General features: G+C 34.0%; 1 protein-coding gene and 1 pseudogene across 1 annotated transcript; one reads left to right on the forward strand and one right to left on the reverse strand.

Annotated features, from left to right (window-relative positions):
• Window positions 1–5,679: 5,679 nt before the first annotated feature.
• Window positions 5,680–8,376, reverse strand: LOC113700107 (isovalerate--CoA ligase AAE2). The gene is made up of 3 exons (XM_027220568.2): window positions 7,793–8,376; window positions 5,931–6,947; window positions 5,680–5,757 (listed from the first exon to the last, which is right to left on the reverse strand). Exons 1-3 carry the CDS (start codon window positions 8,132–8,134, stop codon window positions 5,680–5,682), a joined length of 1,437 nt encoding a protein of 478 aa, XP_027076369.2. The 5' UTR covers window positions 8,135–8,376.
• Window positions 8,377–10,609: 2,233 nt separating this feature from the next.
• Window positions 10,610–19,079, forward strand: LOC113699478 (F-box protein At5g51380-like; annotated as a pseudogene).
• Window positions 19,080–23,257: the final 4,178 nt, after the last annotated feature.

Consider the following 23,257-nt stretch of genomic DNA (forward strand, 5'->3'; position numbering starts at 1 on the left):
TCAATGCTTGACAGTTTTGTAAGTGAAGCTGTAAGTGAATAACAGCAGGATGTATTTGAAACAGCAGGAACCTGTATATTCTCCATATACCTTCCACAGCACAGACCCATCTAGCCGATTGATAGTCTTTGATCTCATCGATTGCACAGACATGACCATCAGAATTCAGCTGATTAGAATCCTGTGAATTGAGTACAAAATGAATCTTGTCATGACCTTTGTAGATATACTTATACATGTACTTTACTGCCTTGACTGTAGAGCAGATTTCCACGTTCAGATGGCAGTTGAATTTTGCAAGAAGGTAAGGATTGTATGGAACAACCCATCTGTTATCAAGCTCATGTCCACGGACCATCATTTTGTATCCATTGTTTCTTCTTCGATAAGTAGGGTATGTGTTATCTCCATGAAAAGTCTTATCGGCAAATGGTTTTGGATAATTATTCCTGCATTTTTTCTGATGTTCTCCTCGCATACAAACATTGGTTGGATTTCTTTTTCCACAAGGGCCATGAATCATGTGTCTGCGAACCATGTTGAAAAGATGTGGATTTTTGCTTTCATCTGGAATCTCTGCACTAACTATTCTGTCATAAGAATCTGTCGAGTAAAGTTTTGAACATGGCTTCAGAATTATAAGGAAATGAGCATGAGGTAAACCGCGTTTCTGGAACTCTATGACATATGTGTAAGCAGCAACAGATCCGAATATTTCTTTCTTGAATAACTCCTGTTTTAAAACATCAAGCTTTGCGTGAAAGATTCGAGTGAGCAGGTCCGGCCTGTTATGTGCTTCATCTGTTGAAAGCATGAGATTCTTTATCTCTGGCCATGAAGGATTGCAAGTCATTGTAATGAATAAATCTGGTTTGCCAAATTTCTGGACCAAAGCCATAGCATCAACATATCTCCTTTTCATGTCTCGAGGGCCTCCTATGAATGAAGCTGGAAGGACTACTCGTTGGCCTACTTTTGAAGCTTGGCATTGACCTGTTATAACACTATCCATTACGCCTTGCAGCTGCTCTCTCCTTATGAATTCTTGTTTGCTTTTATAGTAATCCAATCTCTGACTTTCAATTTTGATGTACATATCCACAACATATTGCTGAAGTAATCTACCAGTGTTAAGTATGTTTGGAGAATATTTGTCTCTGATCTGCAATTTATAAGCATAATATTCTCGCATTGACACAAATTCACCATTGTTTTCAGGATCATTGGAAACTGAAAGTTACAAAAATAAGGTATAAGTAACTGGTTTCACTATATGAAGTTGCATACATTGATAAGATATAGGATCATGTGAGACTAATCGAAGATAATGCGAGTAGTATGTTCTCAAAACAAGTAATTCAGGATCAGTAATTATGTAAGCAAGATGTGAGCAATGTACATAAGTAATGTATAAGACATTTGCATATAGATAATGTATTAGTTATTCATCTTAGGAATACCTTCTTCTTCAGCAGATATCATGTCTTCAGCAGATTTGAAATTGGTGAGGACAGCAGTAGGTTTGTTTCTCTGAACAGATCTTTTTCTCTTTTTGGCATTTTCTCTGACAAATCTTCTGATTCCAGGATGCCAGCCTGTTTCACCAAGTGCAAATAATAGTGGATATTGGAGAGGATCGTAACAGCCATAATAGTACTGGACGAGGTGATCCCTTCCTTCTTTTGTATAAATTTTAATGTGTCTAGCATAACTTGTTCCTGAACTCTCTGTTTCTGTCCAAAGAGCTGCAACCTGAGAAGCTGTTGGATGGTTGAATACTCGTTGATCATTCTGTGAATGTGATTTCAGGACTATCTGATATGAATCCAAATTTGGAACGTTTCTTAGACTGCGCAGAAAACATGCGTATGGATTAGACTTCATGACTTCCATGATCTTCATTACTATACTCTCTGTTAATCTTTCTGAAACTGCCATTCTGTTTTGAAGCTCATGATCTGTATCATGAAAATACAGTTGCAGATATAATCCAGATCCTCCATGTGGAATAAGGTCTTTGATAAAGTGATAGCTTTGTCCTTGAACTTTGAAGGTATAAATGCCATTTGTTCTCTTGCAAAGTGATTTATCATAGTGTACACCAAAGGAAGTAAAGGCAAACATATTATTATATGTTCTGACATATGTACGAAAGGATAAAGCTTCATCAGAATGACCAGTGAACAATTCTACAAGAATATCTGGCAATTTATTCTCATGGAGAACTACTTGTCCGTCTGAGCAACAGAAATTGGGTGTCTCAGAGTGCATTTTTTTCCCTCCACAGTACTGACAATCAGCTTTTGCAGGTAATCTATCTGCCTGATGATTAATAAATTCGAGTGCATGAACTCCATCAACAGGCTGATTACCTATAGATTTAGCAATTAGTTCAGCTAAACTAAAGGTTGGAACTGAACATAAGGAGGTAAAAGAGGAACAATCAGTGATTTGTAATCTGTACCTCTGTTTTTTTTCTTTTTGTTATTAATAGCTTTCACTTGTTTCGCTGATGAATGCTTTTTGCCTGAATGATTCAAGTATATATAATTAGAAGCAGAAGCCATAAGCTTTATACATGTAGTGGTAGCAATATGATCAAGGTATTTGTATGAATAGAAGTGGTTTGAGGTTACATAATGCATACTGAAGTTTTCTGATCAACATCAGAAGCAATTAAACAATTTAATATATTTTAATGAGATGGTTATTTGATGGATTTTTTATGCCAAATTAGTTTACAACAATAGTGAGAAATAAGAAACTTGATAGTACACAAAAAATTTCAGAATAAAATGACAACCTCATGAGAATTGTCAAGCAGCTCATATGGTAATTTGAGTTTTTCTATATACAAGATAGTAAATTCAGACCAAAGCTAATAACCTGCAATTCTTCTTGTTTTAGCAGAACAATTATCAGGGACTTGATACAGCTGGTACATTGGGAGGATAGCTGACAAATCTGTTCAAGGTAAAGTTCATGGAATTGTTAGACACAATCGCAGAAGGAATTTTTTTAAAAAGCTCAAAGAACATTTGACCTGAAGTTTGTTCAGCTATTTCTGTCAAGAATTTGTAGCAGTTCATGCATATGAATGATTTATCTGAAAAGTAAACAAGAATACTAATATAACTGATCATGATAATGTTGATGGTTATATATAAGAAGCAATAATCAATGATTAATTTCGAAGCTTAAATCACCTGCATTGTGCACCATGTCAGTAGCTACGCATGTATGTTGTGTACCACAGTTAGAAGCAGATCCTACATATAAAAATTAGAGATGGAGTATTGTATCAGTAGAATACTGTTTATGATTTGAGTAGGAAAGATATATCAAAAACAAAGTACACCATGTACCTTTCTCATAGCTTGAGAAGCAAGAAATCTGTTCCTTTAATTTTCTACCCAACTGAGCAGAAGCTAGTTCATCACTGTTATTTGGAGAGGGAGAAATCCGAATACCAGGTTTTGGAGCACCTATTACAATAGACAGAGTTCAGATTGGTTGCATGAATATTATAAAAAAAATGAAATTCAGATTGGATAACAAACAATGCACAGTCTAATTCACTACAATATAGCAAGAAACACTAATACATATACAACTAAGTTTAGCTGAATTCATTGATTTAAAGTAGATAGAAATGGTACCTGTAAAGTGTTCTGTAAAATGAGAGTGTGAGAATTCACTGCGTGAATCGGCTGAAAGTCAGGTAGAAAAATTTGCAATTCAATATATACAAAAGTAGGGGTTGGAATTCTAAGAAAAGTTGGTAAAGAAAAAAAAATTCTATGACTAACCTTGATTACAACCAATAATTCTATGAACATTCTCATTGAGTTTGGAAGTTTGACAACCAATAGCTTGGATAACTTTATCATTCAAAGCTAGTCATCAACAAAATAAGGGAAATAGACAGGTTATGATAAATATGCTATGCACATACAGATTATGAGAATATAGTAAGAGTTTTTGAATCACTATGTACCATGAGAACATTGTTGAGGAGAAAGGCTACGGATAACAGATGCAGAAACTGGTGATTGAGAAGCTTCTTGAAATTGTTGTGGCAAGGACTTGGAAAGTATTTTCTCCAATTTTTTTCTGTGATAAGCTTCTCTGTTTTTTTTGCGCTGAGCCTGTTTCTCTTCGACAGATAGAGCAGCAAATTTTTCTCTTTTTTTACGATTTCGCTTATCCTTTTTCTCACGAAGTTTATCAGGATCATCCGTTATGGATAGCTTGGAGCAGCTCATGTTTTTTATACATATATACCAAGCAACAAACAAAGATAGACAGAGGAAAATCTATGCGTATGGACAGATATATATTGTTTATATATATATCGATAGATAGGTATATAAGTGGTGATGTGCAAGGAACAAACTATTCAGCTAAAAAGGATGAAGACTATCAGTACAGATGGAATGAGCTATGAACTAAATATATTAAAAAACAATAAAAAACCAGTTGAACGAAGGAAAGAGAGTAGAAAACCTCCATGGAGACAGCAGACGAAGCTTATCAAAGTATCTCTGCTACTGCGTATTATAAGAAATTGGAGCACCTCAGTACAGATTAAAATAAAAGAAATTTCTAGTTGCATGGAACAGCTGAAAAACTCATGTGAAGTAAGTTTGGATTAGCATAAGAAAATACCTGATTCGAAGCAAGCTGTATGAAGCAAGTTGTAAGATGCAAGATGCGCTGTAATTTGCATGTAAACTGGTTTTTTGAACGTAGCAAATTGTTTGCATGAAATCTCTGGTGCCAATGTATTCATCGATGATCAGTAAAAAACAAGAAATATGCAAAATCGAGACAAAGAATCTGGAAATGACAAATATAGCCAACCTTAGGAAGAAAGTGGTCCACAAAATAAGCATCAGAATGACTAAAACAGTAAAAAATAGATGGTAGTGGGAGACAAGTGATTTAACCCCTATGACACATGATTGAACTCTTTGGTCAGAATTGAGGAATAAAGTATATCTCATGTTTATCACATATATGCATATAAAAAAAATATATCCACTTATCACTTATCACTTAATAAATATATAAATTTATCTAGTGGTTCTCTTATATCCACCATAATTCTAGATATTTTTTTAATGCCTATTAGCTTTATCAATTTATCAATTTTTTAAAATAAATATATACATGGTTATCCTTATATTAGAAACCCCTTAAACACAAGTGATGGTTTTTTATATTAAAAACCAGAATACATTTTACTTAAACAATTGATAATATAAACAAAATGTGTTTAATTTGATAATATAAAGACATTTGATAATATTAAACACGTTTTAATATTAAACTTGTCGGACAAAGTTCAATTCATGGTTTAAGTTCAATTCTAAACATTGATTATGATTTAAGTGAAATTACTTTAAACGTTATAACACATGATCAAAGCGATTTGAAATTTTTTGGGATTGGTTAAATTTTTTCGACATCCACACAATTGTGGAGTAGAACAAAAAATTTTAGATTGTAAACATTCATTTATAATAAATTTTAGATTCTAAAATTTGAAGAGAAAAAACCTTTTTTCCTTCTCCATCCATACAGTTGTGAAGTACAACAGAAGCTATGAAAGCCAGCTGCACAGCCAGCAGTCGGATGTTCAAATCACCGCAAAAGCTGAAGCAGCAGTGGGAGCAGTCAATGTACAAACCACCACTGCAAAGTACAACACGATGAACCAGCCGCATTCAACGCACCAAGAGTCAGACCAACAACCTACAAACCAGCAACACTCACATCAAGTGCTTGGCTCCAATTTAGCAAGAGCGGTCCCACCACTCAACGTACAAATCAGCAGCCCAAGGTACAACAGCTTAAAGCAAACGGATGCACTCGAAATCCCCAACAGTAGAAGCACAAAGTGCTTCTTATATATAGTATAGATATACTTTCAAGTATCCACTCATCACAGTGTTTCCTCTAAACATAATTTCACCAATTGTTTTCCCATCAGCAGGCACACTATCCATGGTGACACAATCCTTAACGTCAACTTCCTCTAAACCAAGATGCTGCACTCCTTGTCGTGCTTTCCGCTTTGCTCGTTCATCAGGAGGCAGAGAATCCCACTCTGGCCTCCACATGCAAGATGTTCCTGGACCATAAGTTTCTGTGAGTCCATATAGGTGTGATACTCTGAAGCCTAGCTCCTCAATCTTAAATAGGATCTGGGGAGGTGGCGGTGAACCACCAGTCATAACATCAACCTTGTGAGGAAGTAGCTTCCGATCACTTGGTGCCGAATTGACGATCATGTTTAAGACGGTTGGTGCCCCACCTATGTTTGTGACCTTATGGAGAACTATGTTGTCAAAGATGTCTTTTGGAGTAACACGTCTAAGGCAAACATTAGTTCCACCAAAGGCCGCCAATCCCCAAACCAGGCACCACGCATTACAGTGGAACATTGGTACTGTCCAAAGATAAACAGGCACTGAGGCCATGCCATGAATAAAAAATGTGGCAATGGCATTTAGGTAAGCACCTCTGTGGTTGTAAACAACCCCTTTGGGTCGCGAAGTCGTGCCAGAAGTATAGTTTACACTTATGGGATCCCATTCAGTTTTAGGCCACCTGATAGGAAATTGACAATTTCCGGTTGACAGTAGACTTTCATATTCATGACTGTTAGAGGTATCAATGGAGGGACATGAGTTGTCTGATTCAGGGATTACTACCAGAATTGGAGGCTCTGTTTGGGAACTTTGAAGAAGATCAAATGCCCCTTGAGCGACCTCAAGAAACTGGTAGTCCACAAAGATTACCTTGGCTTCTGAATGCCTCAACAAGACTGATATCATAGCTGAGTCATGGCGTGTATTGAGCGTGCACAAAACTCCTCCAGCCATTGGCACTGCAAAATGCAATTCCTGCATTGCTGGTATGTTTGGAGCCAGTGTAGCAACCTGTTCAGCAAGTAAAAATCCATGCCAACTTAGAAATATTCTGCACATTGCACAAGAGTCGTGGTAAAGAATATTGATGGCATTTGGCCGAGTATTATATATTCTCCCCAGTTGAACTGGTAAGAAAATCAATCAGGCCCTCATTAGTCGTTTCAGTTCAAATCCCGCATCCAACAACTAATGATTGATATGTACAGCGTTTGAGCTTATTTACCCAGAAATGATTTCAGCAATGCAGTATGTATAGATAAGATGGGAACAGTAGTAAATGTAAAGATGGTCCCTGCTAGAGTGCAAGCACTGATTCCTTCTATCAATAAAATTGAACAGTTTTGCTCATAAAAAAAAAAAAAAAAAAGGGAATTCTGCAATGCTTTGACTAACTCAACGGATTACAAGTACCATTCAACAAACACACACAATGTTGCATTTGCGCATCTAGTCAATTTTAAACTTGTTCAGGTAGATGACGCTGCATTTACAGGAAACAATCAACAATATCAGATTCTCTCTGTTGAGGAGAACTGCAAGAATCAATTATTTTGTAGATTTTGCCAGTTTATCAAGGTATAATAGGGTACCAAACTTTAAGTATAAATGACTATATCCACATCAACGGGCATCTAAGCCATCTATAAAAGCATTTTCTGAAAAAACTTACACGGCACTCGCACTAGATTAGCAGGTCTCATTTGAATTCAAGTTTTTTTACCACCGTATTTGCTCGGAACTTCAGATAATAAAGCAATTAGACCATAGATTGAAGCTACTGCAATTTAGCATTGATTCCAACGGCCATTAGAGCAAGAAATAACCAAATATTTGTACGAGAGATAAAAACTTACAATATGCCCTCTAGAAATCCCCAGCTGGGCCAAAGCAGAAGCTAACTTCAGACATCTTGCACGAGTCTCTGCCCAAGTGTACCTGACAGAACCATATATGACCGATGTTCTATCTCCGAAAATCTTTGCTGATCGATTCAAAAAACTTATTGGTGTCAAAGGAACATAATTGGCAGAACATCTAACCAGACCCTCCATGGACTGCCATGATGACTCAATTTCAAGATTCTCTGAAGTCAGTTGACTTAGCCCGCGAGTACTTCTTTTAATACAATAAGGCACAACTCTTTTCCGGCCGTGATAGAACCAGCCTGCCAATGATTTCTTGATGAATTGGTTCATGGCAGTGAAGTTTCAGAGAAGAGTGTGCAAGACAAAGACAAAGGCCATAAAGTAATCAGTTGTTCTACTTAAGGAATTATACGTGGACAGAAAGCAGGAACATGTTTATCAAAAAAAGGGAGTCGCCATCATTTCCCACGTCTTCCGCCAACCAAGTTGCAGATTCTTCTTTCCAATACTGTTACGTATTTTATGTTTTTGTCACTCAGATGAAGCAAGACTTTCTTGACGATTTGGAATCAATAGGGATAAGGTCAAACATTTTTATAGAAGTTTAGAGCTGGGACAGCTGGCATCCAGGAATGGTAGCATGCCACGAGAATATGACAGAAAACATTTAGATAAATCCAGATCTGGCTTGGAGGAAAACTAGAAAAAAAATACCGTACTAACAGGAAATAGTTACGCTTAGTTCAAATTCAAGGACTTCAGTAAAGAGTTTAGAATATTTGAACGTAATTGTCTGTACAATCATAGCATCCTGAAGAACATACAACGTGAGGAACAAATTGATCGCAAAGGTAAAATGTCTGGACCCATTAGACCATTACTTGTTCTCTCTTCCCTTTTCTTTTTGGCTGATATTTCACATAAAATCGTTAGATTATCTAGTGCTACAGCATGATGAACAAGAATAGAATCTGTGTATCAACTCATTTACTGGATTCATTTATGAGGTAGAATTTAACCCGAAGGTGATATTATGAATAACTCTTGGCAGAAGTTAGAATTATTTCATCAATCAATTGAAGGGGGTCGACTTTCGGCAGTAATTTAGAAAAGGGGTAATTCCATAAACCTTCCCTGAGATTTTTTTATAATTTCACTGAGTTCCCCTGAAATTTAAAAAATTACACTTACCTCCCTTGATTTGATAATTTTAGTAACAAAATCTTAAAATAATATTGATTTGGTCAATTTTTTAATGAATATCCAAAAATGCTCTTGTGTAATGAGTTTTAATTTATTTTTCTATACACTTATAAGATTATCTAGTATAATTATAAGGAAAAATGTGTCAAATTTTTCATATCCATACCTATTATTTGATAAACAACTATAATAATAATAATTTTATTATTATGATAGGATACTTTTGATGTTACTTTATTATGAATTTAGATTTATAAGATAAAAAAAAATATTAAAATAACTCACTTAGAGTTTATGAATTTTTCGAATAGTGAAATTATCATAATTTGATAGTGATTTTGGACCATTTCTTTTTTATTTATTGTTAATTTTAGTACCAAAAAATAGAAAATAAAAATCAACAAAAACATTGAATTACATATAAAATTAACTCATCAAAAAAATCACTAGTTCGACATTTGGTTACAATAAAAACTAAAAGCAATAGTGATAGTTCTACAATTTTATTAGAGAAAAATTAAAAAAAAAGGAAAAAAAAAGGAAAAAGAATGAAAAAATAATTTTAAAACTCATTCTAACTATAAGCATGTCAAATAAGAAAATTTTATTAAAATATTTAAGAGTAAAATTATCATTTTAAATAACAAGAGAAATATCTGTAATTTTTCAAATCTCAATGAAGTTTCGTGAAATTGTCAAGAACCTCAAGAGAGGTGCCTGAAATTATTCCTTTAGAAAATTGAACCTCTTTATCATGAGGGCCATAAAAATTGTACGATGTTAGATTGGACAGCAATCAAGAAAATTGCGCATGATGACCATGTGATGGGATTTGATAGTTGACTTTTTTAGTTTCCAAAAAAATGATCAGTTTTTCCCTTGGATAAAATACAATAAACCTTTTTGGGTTTAAATTGTTGTCATAAAATCTTCTCATTATTTAGGATTAATTACATTTGCCTTTCTTGAAATTTGACTAAATAACGAATCGATCCTGAGATTTGGACAAATAACAAATTACTCTCCCACGTTAAGTTTGTCAGTCATATGGAACGCAAAAGGCCAAAAATCTGAACAACCCTTATTGATTTCCATCAAATTTTAAAGACATAAAAGTAGAAATATGTACTTACAATTTTAGCCTTTAGGCGGGAAACAATACAGATAGCGACTTTATCACTTCAACCCCCACAATCCCTACATCAGATCATACTACAATCTCACTCTTCTTGAACTCTCTTTCCATGAAATCCTGTCTTTCTGTGGTTGCTCAATCCTTAAATCACTAAGATAAAACTCAAAAACTGCAGTGCGTTAAGTTTAGAGCAACATATTGTGGTTGGAGAAATTTTTCACAACAAAGGCTGTAGGGTCAGAAAGCTATTGGAGGCCCAAGCATGGTACTATCTTCAATTGATCATTTCTTGCATGGGTATTATATATTATTTGAACCAAAAAAATGAGTTCTTCATGCACGGATCTAATATTTATATATATTAGATCCTTCTTAGTTTGATTTTTAGGACACAAATATGCTTCAAATTTAGGGGTTTTTGATTGTGATGCATCAATACAACATTGCCAGCATTATTAACTCACTACCGGAAAAATGTCAACATCACCTGAGCGAAACAGAATGACACCGTTGAAGAAGAAAAACCGTCACACTCACACGGCTAGCTTGCCAGAGTTCTAGTTCACAAAAGATCCCAAATCTCATCCCCTAAAAAATGCGGTCCTCAAAATGCGTCTCCATGCTCTCTCCAAGTCCACTTCCGCCTCTGAGACTGAACCCGAGTCCGAGTCTGATTCCCAAGCCCGCCCGCAGCAGCGTCTTTCTTCCGCTGCTCACTCCTGCCAGGATTCGACTGCCCGACTCTCCGACGAGCTGTTGATGAACATATTCTCTTAACTTCAGAATAGTCAACTCGTCTCCAACACGTTGGTTTGCAGGAGATGGTGCAGGCTGAATGGGAAGCTAGTGAGGTCGGTGAAGATTTTGGATTGGGATTTCATCGAGTCGGGTCAGGTCATTTTTAAGTTCCCGAATTTAATTGACGTTGATATTGTTCAAGCTTGCGTGAAGTCTTGTTGGAATTCTGGGATTTTGTTGAGTAATAAATTGGTTTCGGTTCATTTGGATTCGACTAGAGTTTCGGGACGAGGGTTTTTGAAGAAATTGGATTTTTTGGATCCCCAAGTGATTGATAGAGGGGTTAGGGCACTGGCTGAAGGATGTGGGAATTTGAGGAGGGTTGTTTTAATTAATGTTAGTGAAGAAGGGTTGAATTATGTAGCTGAGGAATGCGAAACGTTGCAGGAAATGGAACTGCACAACTGCGATGATTTTGCACTGAAAGGGGTTTCTGGGTGCAAGAATTTGCAGATATTGAGACTGATTGGTTGCGTTGATGGGTTTTATGAATCATTGATATCGGATATTGGGCTAACGATTTTAGCTCAAAGGGTGTAGACGGCTAGTTAAGCTTGAGCTAATGGGTTGCGAGGGGAGTTATGATGGGATTAAGGCGATAGGGCAGTATTGCTTCATGGTAGAGAAGTTAACTTTGTGCGATCATAGGATGGAGGGGGGATGGTTGGCGGCTTTATCATATTGTGGGAATTTGAAAACTTTGAAGCTTCAATCTTTTAAGAGCATTGATTCGAGTCCAGGGCCAGATGAGCGTCTGGGGTCTTGTCCTACTCTTGAAGAGTTGCATTTAAAGAAGGACCAATTGCGTGAAATGGGTATTTTCGGAACTATTATTAATCTTGATAACAGTTGGATACAAAAAGGCAAATTCCTCATTCCAAGTTTTCTTTTTCCTAATGTCAAGTAGAATTACTAACGTCTCTTAACAGCAGGTGGGTGATTGTTAAATGTCTGATCATTCAAAGAGGTGGACTGTTATTTGTCCAAATCTCAGGGATCGATTCGTTATTTGGTCAAATCTCAAGGGAGGTAAATGTAATTAACCCCATTGTTTAAAAATTCCCAAAGAATCCCCTAGTGATTTGGTCTTATTTGGTCAACGAGTCAACAAATGGAAATCATTCAACTTGACGGAAAAATAAGAAATTTCTATATTAACCTCGTTTTCAAATTATACTAAAAGTTAGTTCAGAATTTATATAAGATTTTAAAATCTTTCTTGCTTCATTTAAGAATAAAGAAACATCAAGTGGCTCATTTGAAAATTTCAAAACTTATCATCTTCACCAAATCTCCACTTTTTCCTTGGACGATAGTAGAACAACGACCAATTACCACTGCCACCGTTCAATTAAAAATCTAGATCAAGACAAGACCCAAAGTTTACTTTCTTAATCCTCTCAAATCTTGTATAATCATGGAGGAATTTATCACTGTTATCATCTGTATCAAAAAACTCCATGAAAAAGCAAACAAATTCCAAACTCCTCAACAAATTCACAGCTCACCCGTGGTACTATTGGTTCCCAACGCTGTCATCAAGGTTTCATCATCAGGATCATCGTTCTCTACATTAGGCACAAGCAAAAGGTTTTGCATCATTCCAAGATCAAGAAATTGCTAAGAACCCATCGCTTTTCTTTTTGTTTCTTTTTTTGTTTTCCTTTCCCTTCCATTTTCTTCTCTTTTTTTTTTCCTTTCTTCAGTCCAACAATTATCGGCTTACCATCGCCGTCACTATGATTGCCGTGGGCACCACCTTTATCATCATCTTCAGCACCATTGGGTCTTAGATTTCATCTAAATTGAAATTTCATGACTCTTCATGTGAAATTGGTGACAAATAATCGTTACATGGCTCCTAAGGATCATTCTAGTACCAATTTCATAAGATTTGGTGGTGATTTCATGAAAAAAAAAAGATGGCTAAACCCATTTTTATTTTAACATCATTTTACTACTTTTTGGCCACTTTCGATCAAATCGGATACCAGAATTGTGATATATACGATAAATAGAGTTTGAGACAAAAATTTGGTGAAGTTTTAGCAATAAGTTGCAGTGACTGCCGACAGCAGTAGAAGTGGTGGTGGTGACACACCTCCATCTCTGCTTCTGGTTTGCTGCACTAGTAGATGGGAGGGAAAGGGAAAAGAAATAGAGATGGAAAGAAGAAAAAACAGAAAAGTAAGATTAGCAAAGGTTGGTGTTGACTTTGCTTCAGTTTTGCTTCTGTTCTTCTACTTGAGAGGGTTCAGGAGAAAGAAGAAAAAGGAAGAACAAGGAAAAAAGAAAAGAAAAGAAAATGTAAAATTATCACATTACCCTTGATGTATTGTTATCACACTTGCTTGTCAAACGTATGTAATTCACTTTTCGTCAAATTGGATGATTTCCTTTCGTTGCCCAAATTAGTCCAAGCCACGAAGAGGCTCTGTAGGGGTTTTTAAATAATGAGGAGGCTTTATGACAATAACTCAAACCACAAGAGGGTTTAGTGTATTTTACCCTTTTCCCTTTGATTTGGCAATGAAAGGTTACCAAATACTGAAATTACTCCCAGAGATTGAAAGAGAAGCCGAGCGGATAGTGGCCCGGAGATTCAAAGCTAGTTTATTTGGAATAATTTGCAAATAAAAGTGTAGTACTTTGCGTGGTGTAATATATGTTAACAAAAATGATGATTGAAAAAATGGAAATATGATTTAAAAATATGTTATGATGTAGTAACAAAATTTTTTCTTAAATGTCCCAAGACTCGACTCAACTGGGATAACTCTGATATGCTAATGGGATAGTTTTGTATACGTAGAGCTTGTGATCCAACTCATATTTTTAGCTAAGCAAGCCAATTTAGTAGGAAATTGTACTTGAAATTTTCCTCCTCACTTTTTGTATCTCGCCTTAATAGCGAACTCCTTCAATTAATGAAGTCTTTGTATTTTTTATCCACAAAAAAAAACTCTGATATTCTAAGTTTGATTCTCAAACCCTTGTCTTTCATCCTTTTTCTTGTAAGGCTAGTGTCTCTCATTAACTTTTATTATATATAAATATATATATATATATATATATCCTTATACTATATAAGAACGAGTTTAGGATTAGATTTCAACCGCAGGGGTGAAGCTATTTTGGGAATGTGAGAATGTTTGAAGAGTAATTGGAACATTGAGTACAAGTCATTATAGCTTTAATTTCACTATAATTATTTATATAACCTTTCAGACATTTAAGGTTAGGGGCAGGTTTGGTATGTTACAATGTTTGGTGCCAAGTTGAGTATCAAGTACAACTGAATAAAGCTTGTATTTTGATAGAATTACATAAAAGTCCTTTTAATCATTTATTATACTAATATCCAAGCCTCCCAATTTCCTAAAACCTTTCTCATCCATTAAGAAATTAATTGAATGTTTACATAATTGGATTTTAATTATAATTAATTAACTTAATTATTATCTGAACAATCATTATCATATTTATGTCCCCATGTTTAGCTGATACCCTTTTTTCTTTTTCGGTTTCACCTTTTTGATTTTATTATGGCTATTAAATATTTGGTGGAATGCATAATTTTTCCTTTAAATATAAGAACGAGTTTAGGACTAGATTTCAACCACAGGGGTGAGGCTATTTTGGGAATGCGAGAGTGTTTGAAGAGTAATTGGAACATTGAGTACAAGTCATTATAACTTTAATTTCACTATAATTCCTTATATAACCTTTCAGACATTTAAGGTTAGAGGCAGGTTTGGTATGTTACAATGTTTGGTGCCAAGTTGAGTATCAAGTACAATTGAATAAAGTTTGTATTGTATTTTGATAGAATTACATAAAAGTCCTTTTAATAATTTATTATACTAACATCAAAGCTTTCCAATTTCCTGAAACCTTTCTCATCCGTTAAGGAATTAATTGGATGTTTACGTAATTGGATTTTAATTATAATTAATTAACTTAATTATTATCTGAACAATCATTATCATATTTATGTCCCCATGTTTAGTCGATTCCCTTTCTTCTTTTTCGGTTTCACCTCTTTGATTTTATTATGACTATTAAATATTTGATGAAATACATAGTTTTTCCTTTAAATTGAGGTGAGTTCTTTGGATTTGTTTTCTTTGATTGTAGTTTTTTTTTTTCTGATGATTGGTTTATTCTAAAATTCCATATAGTTTGTCTTTTGATACTTCTAATTCCAAAAACTGACTAATTGTATTGTTTTTTTTAGTAAATTTCAGAGATTCTGTCTCTGGTCAAAGTACAATTTGAGATAATGTTGTCACTTTCTAAAATAATCAGAAAAGTAATTTTATCATCATCTTCTCCTCAGCCAAGGCATTATCTCTTTATTTAAGTCAAATAACCTTATTTCTCATGAACTTTCTCCTATTATTCTTGACTCTAGGGATCTGTTGACTACATTCCAGCAGTTATGGTTCAAGTAGTTATTTTTTCATGTAATATGATTTGGAATTCAACTTGTGTTTATTTTAATTGAAAATTTTATGATTGTAAAATTTATTAATTTAGAATTTTGTACTTCATTGAAACTAAAAAAGAAAATTAATCATGCTACATAGTACTAAGATGTCATTTGCACTCTATTTGCTTTCCATGTTATGATCTCGTTCTTGTATTGTACTGTTTATATAGTTTCAAATACAAAAAAAATATTTTTTTATGCTATGTAAAAGAATTTGTAGTGAAACTTGATGAGTTTAAATGCTTTAGCTACAACACCATTTTGATTGCATTGTATTAATTCATTTACTCATAATTGTATGTTGTACAATGATAAATAATGTTTCTTAATTTGATTGAAGCAACTATTATTGATAGTTCAAACGAGTCAATTAAGTAGAGATGTTATATTGGATACTTATACAAGTAAACATTGAAAAATATCATTAAGCAATTTCTACCTATAGTTTGCAATTCGAATTCATATGAGGAATTTCTTCTGATTTTACTTACCATTTTCTACAATTTCAAATTTAGAAAATATTATTTGCACCAATTTTTTAAAATCAAGATAGTTTCAATTTAGATCTTTAACAATTATGCAAATTTGAACTTATTTGTGAGATTATAAAGAAATACCCCTAATAAAAAATACCAAATCTGAATAGTTTCTACAACACTTTAAAAAATACCACTTAAGTTTCTTATCTATCTATCATTTTTGGACATTATTATCTCTGTAAGAAACATGTGATTAAGTCGTATTATACCCACCAAATTATATAAATAGTTAGTAAAAAATAAAATTATTTTAGATTAGATTGGATGCAAAATGATTGATGGATAAACTTGACTTGATAATTCATGTTGAACTTAAGTCGAGGGAGAAATTAGAAGCATTGCTTGAGGGATCTTTCACGAACATATATAGATTCGAGAGATGAAGGGTCCAATTGATATTTTAAAATGTTTTATCATCTTGGATAAGTGTTAGAAGAGACATTTAAATACTTTTCAATTGCACTTCAAACATTCTTACATTTTCAAACTACTCTTATCTTTGCAGTTGAAATTAAAACATAACCTTTGATCACAACGAATTCTTATATAGTATAACGATAAGGATGTCTTATTGCACATTATTTTTATTGACTCATTATGTAACTTATGATTTTTCTATTAAAATCACATGATAAAATCATCATACTTCAGTTCCTATACTAAAAAAAATTAAATAATAATTATTAATTATCTTGAATTACAAGCACCAAATTCCCGAGCGTCGCGCGGCCGGGCTGTCCCTCCCTAGTATATATATATATATATGTATAAGTGGTTTTCCAAATAACACTCCAATCACACTTGATGTTTCGTTTCTCGGTTTAATAGACGCTCGCAATGAAAGGAGGAGGATAGCACAAGTTTTCATAGTCGGGCGAAATTCCTATGAATAGCCGACCTAATGTCCCGGAATTGGGTTTTTGAGACCATTGTACTTTAGGGGGGCTTAGCGGGCCTAGGAGAGTATGGCCTCGACCTCCTGAAGCTTGGGAGAGTTACTCAACCCAGATACATACATACGCTCCATTGTAAATGAAATTTGTCACGAGAAAGCACCCCAACAAAAAAATTATACACTTGGTTAACCCATTTATGTGCCCGTGGCCTGGAGCCTCGCGCGCGGACTATCGTCTTAGTTAATAATCTCAGAATAACTATTGGCAGTGTTTGGAAAGCATAATTGGTGGGTTATTTGAAATTTTAAGAAATTAGCGTTTGTACTGTGTAAATAAAAGTGGTGGGGTTATTTACTGTAGAGTTCCGACATTGGATTCCTTAGGTGCAGCCTTTTGTCACTGAAGCAGTAAGGAGTTCGAATCTAGACCCTAAAGGGCTATGATCTTTGATTCACTCTTATAAATAACTTAAACAAATGTTGGAGGAGTTAGCTAGTACACTGTGCAAAGCACTGGCCAAAGAAATTACTTTGTCAAAATAATGTGTTGAAACCCCGGTTGTTTGAGAAAAAAGCTCTCTAGTGTGGCACAAAAGAGTTTTTGAGATGTCAACACTCTTTTGCTTCGCATTAGTTTGAAGACTCTTTTACTTCCCCAACTTACTTACGGCTAGTTTTAGGCACTTTTTAAGGATATATGAAACCACAATCTTTACTTCCATCGTGATATCTTTTCACATTGACTAGGTTCTTTCATCTCGTTTCATTTGAGAGTAATCTTTCGTGAAAGACCAGCGAAAGAAGGCATCAGCTATTAATGTTTTGGGATTGATCCAGGAATTAGATGCCCTTCTGGACCTCTATTGATTTGATTCTTTTGCCATGTTAAACAACGAATCTGCCGTAGGAGTATTACGTTAATGACTTGACCACTAGTGTAGAACTTGCAAGTAATTAACCTCATCTTTCATGTTTGTCTTTAGGTTAGTGATTCCACAGCACCCATTTTAGTTCCTTTTAACTAATTACTCTATATGAAATGAATAGTTTTATATATCTTTTTTGGCTAGTGAAAGGCATAGTTATCATTTTGGAAGAACTATTATGCTGTGGAATAAAAATTTGTACTCAAGCGGAGACAACATTAATTCAAAGTGCAAGTACTAGCTACTTTAGAGCGCTCTTTGAATACTTAACATCTTGCGACTTGCATGAGCAATATCGAGGCTTCCAATTTGGTGCAGTTTCGCCTTTCATTTAGCACCGTTGAATCAACTACGGTCAAAAGACAGAATGATTTATTTGGAAACCGATTACGATCGAATAGCAGATGCTATATATGCATATTTCCAACCCCAGAATCGTATGGAAAAAGTTGGATTTACATGATTATTATTATTAAAAGCTTCATTGCCCCCAAAAGGCATGAACTTTTGGCTTGTAGTGTGGAAGAATGCACCGGACAAGAATGATTACGCGAATAACAAGAACTCCAGTCGAGACTTTTGTAGGTTAAATCAAGAGAAAACTGTACAGCGTTACACTTTGATTCTCAACATTTTGGAGGAGTTTCTTTACTTGAATGCTTTCTCCGGCATGCACATCAATCATTCCTTCTAAATCAGCCTTATTTGGACCATTGAAGCTGCAGATCAAGACATCTTTTTCCTAGTATACTGTTAAGGTTCAGGATACCTATTCTATTCTATAGTTGCTGGCTAGATGCGGCAAATGGAAAATGCTTTCGGCCCTTAACCGAGCATCCAGAGCAAACAAGAGGAACATTGACCAATCAGATAGCTTATCTCTCTTGTATTATTGGCCGGTGATGATATTCCACAAGAGCAAAAAAAGATCTCTATACATCTCTTCATGTTCTGTGGTTCTGAACGATAGTAGGGTTAAATCGGTTCTCCACGTCGATCCCGTGAGTAGAAAAGTGAACCTTTTAGACACGCAGATCAATAGATGACAACTATCAGCGTCCACTCAAAATCAATCCTCTACCAGGCCAAACAAAAAAAATGTGGAAAGCATATATCGTACGATAGATGGTGGACGCTGATAAAGGGTAATGTTCAAATCTTTTTCCAATTTTTCAGGCTGTATATCTTCTAGATCATGCAATGATTGACATAGGCATTCAGACTCCAAAGATGCAAGTAATGAATCAACTGAAGAAGAAGAAGAATGAGTATTCAGGCCACTCTTAGTCTGCTTTCGAAGTTTATAATAGAAGAGAGTCAAGGAAACGATCTTAGAACACGCTTTTTCTTTCACCTAATTTTGTTGTAAGTTGACAATAAAGACAGAAATCATAATACTAAATTAAGAAGTTTGGCCTATGGAATGAACACTTCTTCACATACTGTTTTTTGGCAATAATAGCATTCCACACGATATCATATTATTTCCTCTTTAAGAAACCTTATGTGTATCCATTCCGAATTGTGTTTCCAGCCAACATGCATAGAACAATTTTGAAAGCTTTATAACTGATAGTAGTACTAGCTAGCAAAATCCTTAGATTGAAGTCTAGCAAAATCCTTAGATTGAAGTTTCTGCTGATATCAATAAAATGACACTTTAAAAAAAAAAGAAAAAATTTAGGTTTAGTAAAAACTATAACTTTCAAATTGAAATAAAAAAAACACATACATATATTCATGTTTGTTCTGGAATTTTTTTATAAGATCATATCATTTCTCACTGTTTTCTTTACTTTTTTGGCAATCAAGATATGACCGTTAGTTATTTTCCTAATTAAAAGATAACTCTAAATACGACCGTAGAATTCAATCTTTCAACAGTATTAAGAATTAGAAAAACTACCTGTTTTAACCTGCAGATATGCTACAAGAGTTAGTTCGAATCAGATTATGTATTCCCCCAACGTATATTTGAAAGTTTCTAATACAATTAAATTACATCACTCGCCACAAACATTAAAACTATCAAACAATTACGAATTTGAAATTTTAAATAACTGTAGATTGTTATGAACAATTAAATGTCGATCGATTATCTAATCATGCAAAAATATTCATCTCAATAACAACCACAATTATCTCGGAAACAAATAGAGAATTTATCAATAATCATGAACTAGTGAAACATGGAAAATCCAATTAGATCTCACAGTCGTAGTTATAACCAAAAGCCTTGATTCTCCTTCAACTAGAACAGAACTTTAGCCACTCCTCATGATGAATTTTTTACGTTTTCTTGAATACATTTTCTAATTACCTTTTTATTTCACATACATCAAATCGTTACAGTACAATTTTATACTAAAACTCCTAAAAATAGCAATCCAAACAGCTAGCCTGCACTTCTCTAGACTTCGCAGGTTATGAGATGCGCCTACGCTTAATAGCAAATAGTTTTCTGAAAATTTCACTTTTAAGCTCCTTTTTACGCTCAAAAGCCCTGAAAACAATATCAAACGCCAAATATAAGCATAATGCAGCACTTAACATTAAATCTAGCCAAAATTAAGAAGAAATATTTATAAATAAAATGTACAATTAGCTCTCTAACACTTTTTTGAAAGAAATTTTAAGTTGTTTGTAATGCATCAATCTGCTCAAATATTGCTATCTGTCACTGACTAGATGTACTCAAACAAGCTCTACATTTCTTGCATTTTCTATCGTATTGTCGTTTTACATGAATGACTTGAAAGCACACTACCATGCAACATTTATATATTTTTTTTGTTTTTAATACAATATTCTTAGTTATCATAATAATTGTTTTTTTTGACAGAGTATGCTAAGATGCTCCTGGTCGCTTCTAAGGGTAGATACAGCGAAGGATGGCCTTATTGCCACGTCCTAGTAAAGCAATGGCATTTTGTCCCATTGTAGCCTTGTCGTGCAAAGGCTACAACCACTGGCGGAAGCATGGTCGGTCCTCCCAACAAGAACGTTGTACTGTAGATGTATAATTTTTTCCTTAATTAAGCACAAGTACTATATAATTACTATTTTAATTGCTTAATTGGAGTTATGCAACATTTATGATTTTCGACAAAACAAACTGTAGATAAAAAGTTAGGTCTAAATTGTCTATTTATTTCCAATTCTTTCTGTTTATGTTTTTTAATTTTCAAGTAAATTCAATCATTCCTCTTCAAAAACTGATGAATTCTCTCAAGTATTCTTGCAAATTTTCTTTTTTTTAAAAAAAAAAATTTAATTACCCTCACTTGCATCGGTTCAATTATGCAGAACTGTATATAGAGCCCTTCAAAAAAATTAATCAGTAACTCTCTCTAATATGCTGTGATTTTAGAATGGAGTAACATACTTTTCATCTAAACTTTCCTAACACAATAAAAAAGGAAAAAAATTTGTGTGTTTGGATAGCCAATTTTCTTTTTTTTTTTTTCTTTTTATTGTGTGATAAACACGTTTTTCAATCATTTTTATTTTGACGGATACTTGTACTTCATGTATATCATATCACAAAATGTGATATAACATTGTTTTAAAATAAATGTTCATATTATTTTCAATCCAAATAGACACACTATTTTATCATCGCAAGTATGAAAATTTTCAACTAATTCCTATAATCTCCCCATAATTGACTTTCATGCAAACTCTAACATGCCTGATCGATGTGATCTGATAAATTTGAGGGCAGCACTAAAATATATTCTGTGCTTTTAAGGAACACGTCGACAATTTTTTAAGCAATTGGCAGATTTTCACTTCTGAAAGACTAACAGAAGGATTGAATCCAAAATCTCATAGAGTTGGAAATGATCGCATACCTCTAGTTTCCATTCATCTTCTTTATTATATTTATTATCCTTAAATTCCGCTCGATTCTTCAGCAATGCCAACTTCTGATATTGTTTATGAATTACACATTCACGTATCATTAGAAGTAAAGGATTGAAATTGATCAATTAGAAAGACAAGTACTTTAACTTAAACAGACCTCCCCACTAGAAAAATCTTAAAATATCAGGTTTGACTTTGAAATCAACCTAGTTATGTTGTATATAATTTATTTTTTTTTTCTAATGTAAAACTATTTTCAGTGCGTGTCCGTGTATTGAAAATTAATTTACAATTAGTTTCATTTGTTACAAATTGTGGGTACTCAATGATAGAGTCATGATTCACAAAATCTCATGCTGGATAGGATAATACATTTTCATCCAAATAATATTAATGTTTCTACCAACCAAATTGAGTTTTAGAGACATAGATTTTCAAGCATTAAATGAACTACAACATGGTTACCATATCATGCTGAAATTTGTAGTTCAGCTTCATTTATACTTAATACTTCAATAAAAATTGAGTGTAATATTTTCTCAAAGTTTAAATTATTCACAACTAAAAAACAAACTGTCCTAATAAATACCCACTTGTAATTGACAAAATAAAACTTAGCAAGAAAATCTCATCGTACTACGTACCCATTTCAAAATATACTTAGTGTTTGGGTTACACCTTATTTGCACACATTGACTTGCTTATATCATCATCACATTTTTTTATTATTTTTTTATCTCACATACATCACATCAAAAAAGTGCTGCAGTATTTTTTTTTAAAAAAAAAATTATTTCAAATAATCTCCTATCCAAACACAATTTGAAAATTTCACAAGAAGAATCCATCCAAAAACCCCAATCCAAAATAAAGCAAATGCTAATACTGCCACACATATACATATACTAAGTACTTAGTAATTAGTACACTATATTATTATATGCTAAGGAGTCTTAAATATATACCAAATATTTAGTACACTATATTGTTACATCCTTTAAGACTTCATTTATATTTCAGAACTACTCCTCGGTGGCACTTCATTTATACTTAATACACTGACTTGCTAATACTCACAGGTCACAGCACATCCCACTACTTAAACAAGACAAAAACAATTATTAGTGTTATGATTTCAGTCACGTCCTCCACAAAATATGGACTCATAAAACCAAGTCACGTCATCAAATTCATGGGGTGATGGTTAATTCTTCCTTTCGGGTCTCTTTAGGGGTCCCAAAAGCCAATAGAAATCTTTGTCGGAAACCTGTATAATGAAGAGAAACAAGTGACAACCACCAGTTTGTCAGCCATATTTAAAAAATTCAGACGATGCGTATTGCACCGGTCTAATTCTGACAGTGATGCAATTCCTTTCGATTTATTCTAGGATTTCTTCGGACCTTCTCATTCTCTATAATATATATATAGAAACCTATCTTATCCCAAAAAAAAGAGAATAAGTGGTCAAATAGAATACGAAATTCCCACCCTTTAAAAACTCCAAAAAAAGAGCCCACAGTAGTCCGGCTACTTTAGTAATTTATCAATAGGTCCTATGATTGCTATCTCTCATGTATCTTTTCAGGCGAAACTCT

This window comes from Coffea arabica, chromosome 7c (assembly GCF_036785885.1).
Source record: "Coffea arabica cultivar ET-39 chromosome 7c, Coffea Arabica ET-39 HiFi, whole genome shotgun sequence".
Taxonomy (NCBI): domain Eukaryota; kingdom Viridiplantae; phylum Streptophyta; class Magnoliopsida; order Gentianales; family Rubiaceae; genus Coffea; species Coffea arabica.

What these genes read in the sequence shown, in the direction of transcription:
- LOC113700107 (XM_027220568.2), bottom strand. Translation starts at nt 8,134, where the DNA reads ATGAACCAATTCATCAAGAAATCATTGGCAGGCTGGTTCTATCACGGC. An exon ending in GGATTTCTAGAGGGCATATT is followed by an intron (nt 6,948 to 7,792) that starts GTAAGTTTTTAT and finishes CTTGCTGAACAG; the next exon opens with GTTGCTACACTGGCTCCAAA. An exon ending in TGATGAGTGGATACTTGAAA is followed by an intron (nt 5,758 to 5,930) that starts GTATATCTATAC and finishes GCTGGTTTGTAG; the next exon opens with GTTGTTGGTCTGACTCTTGG.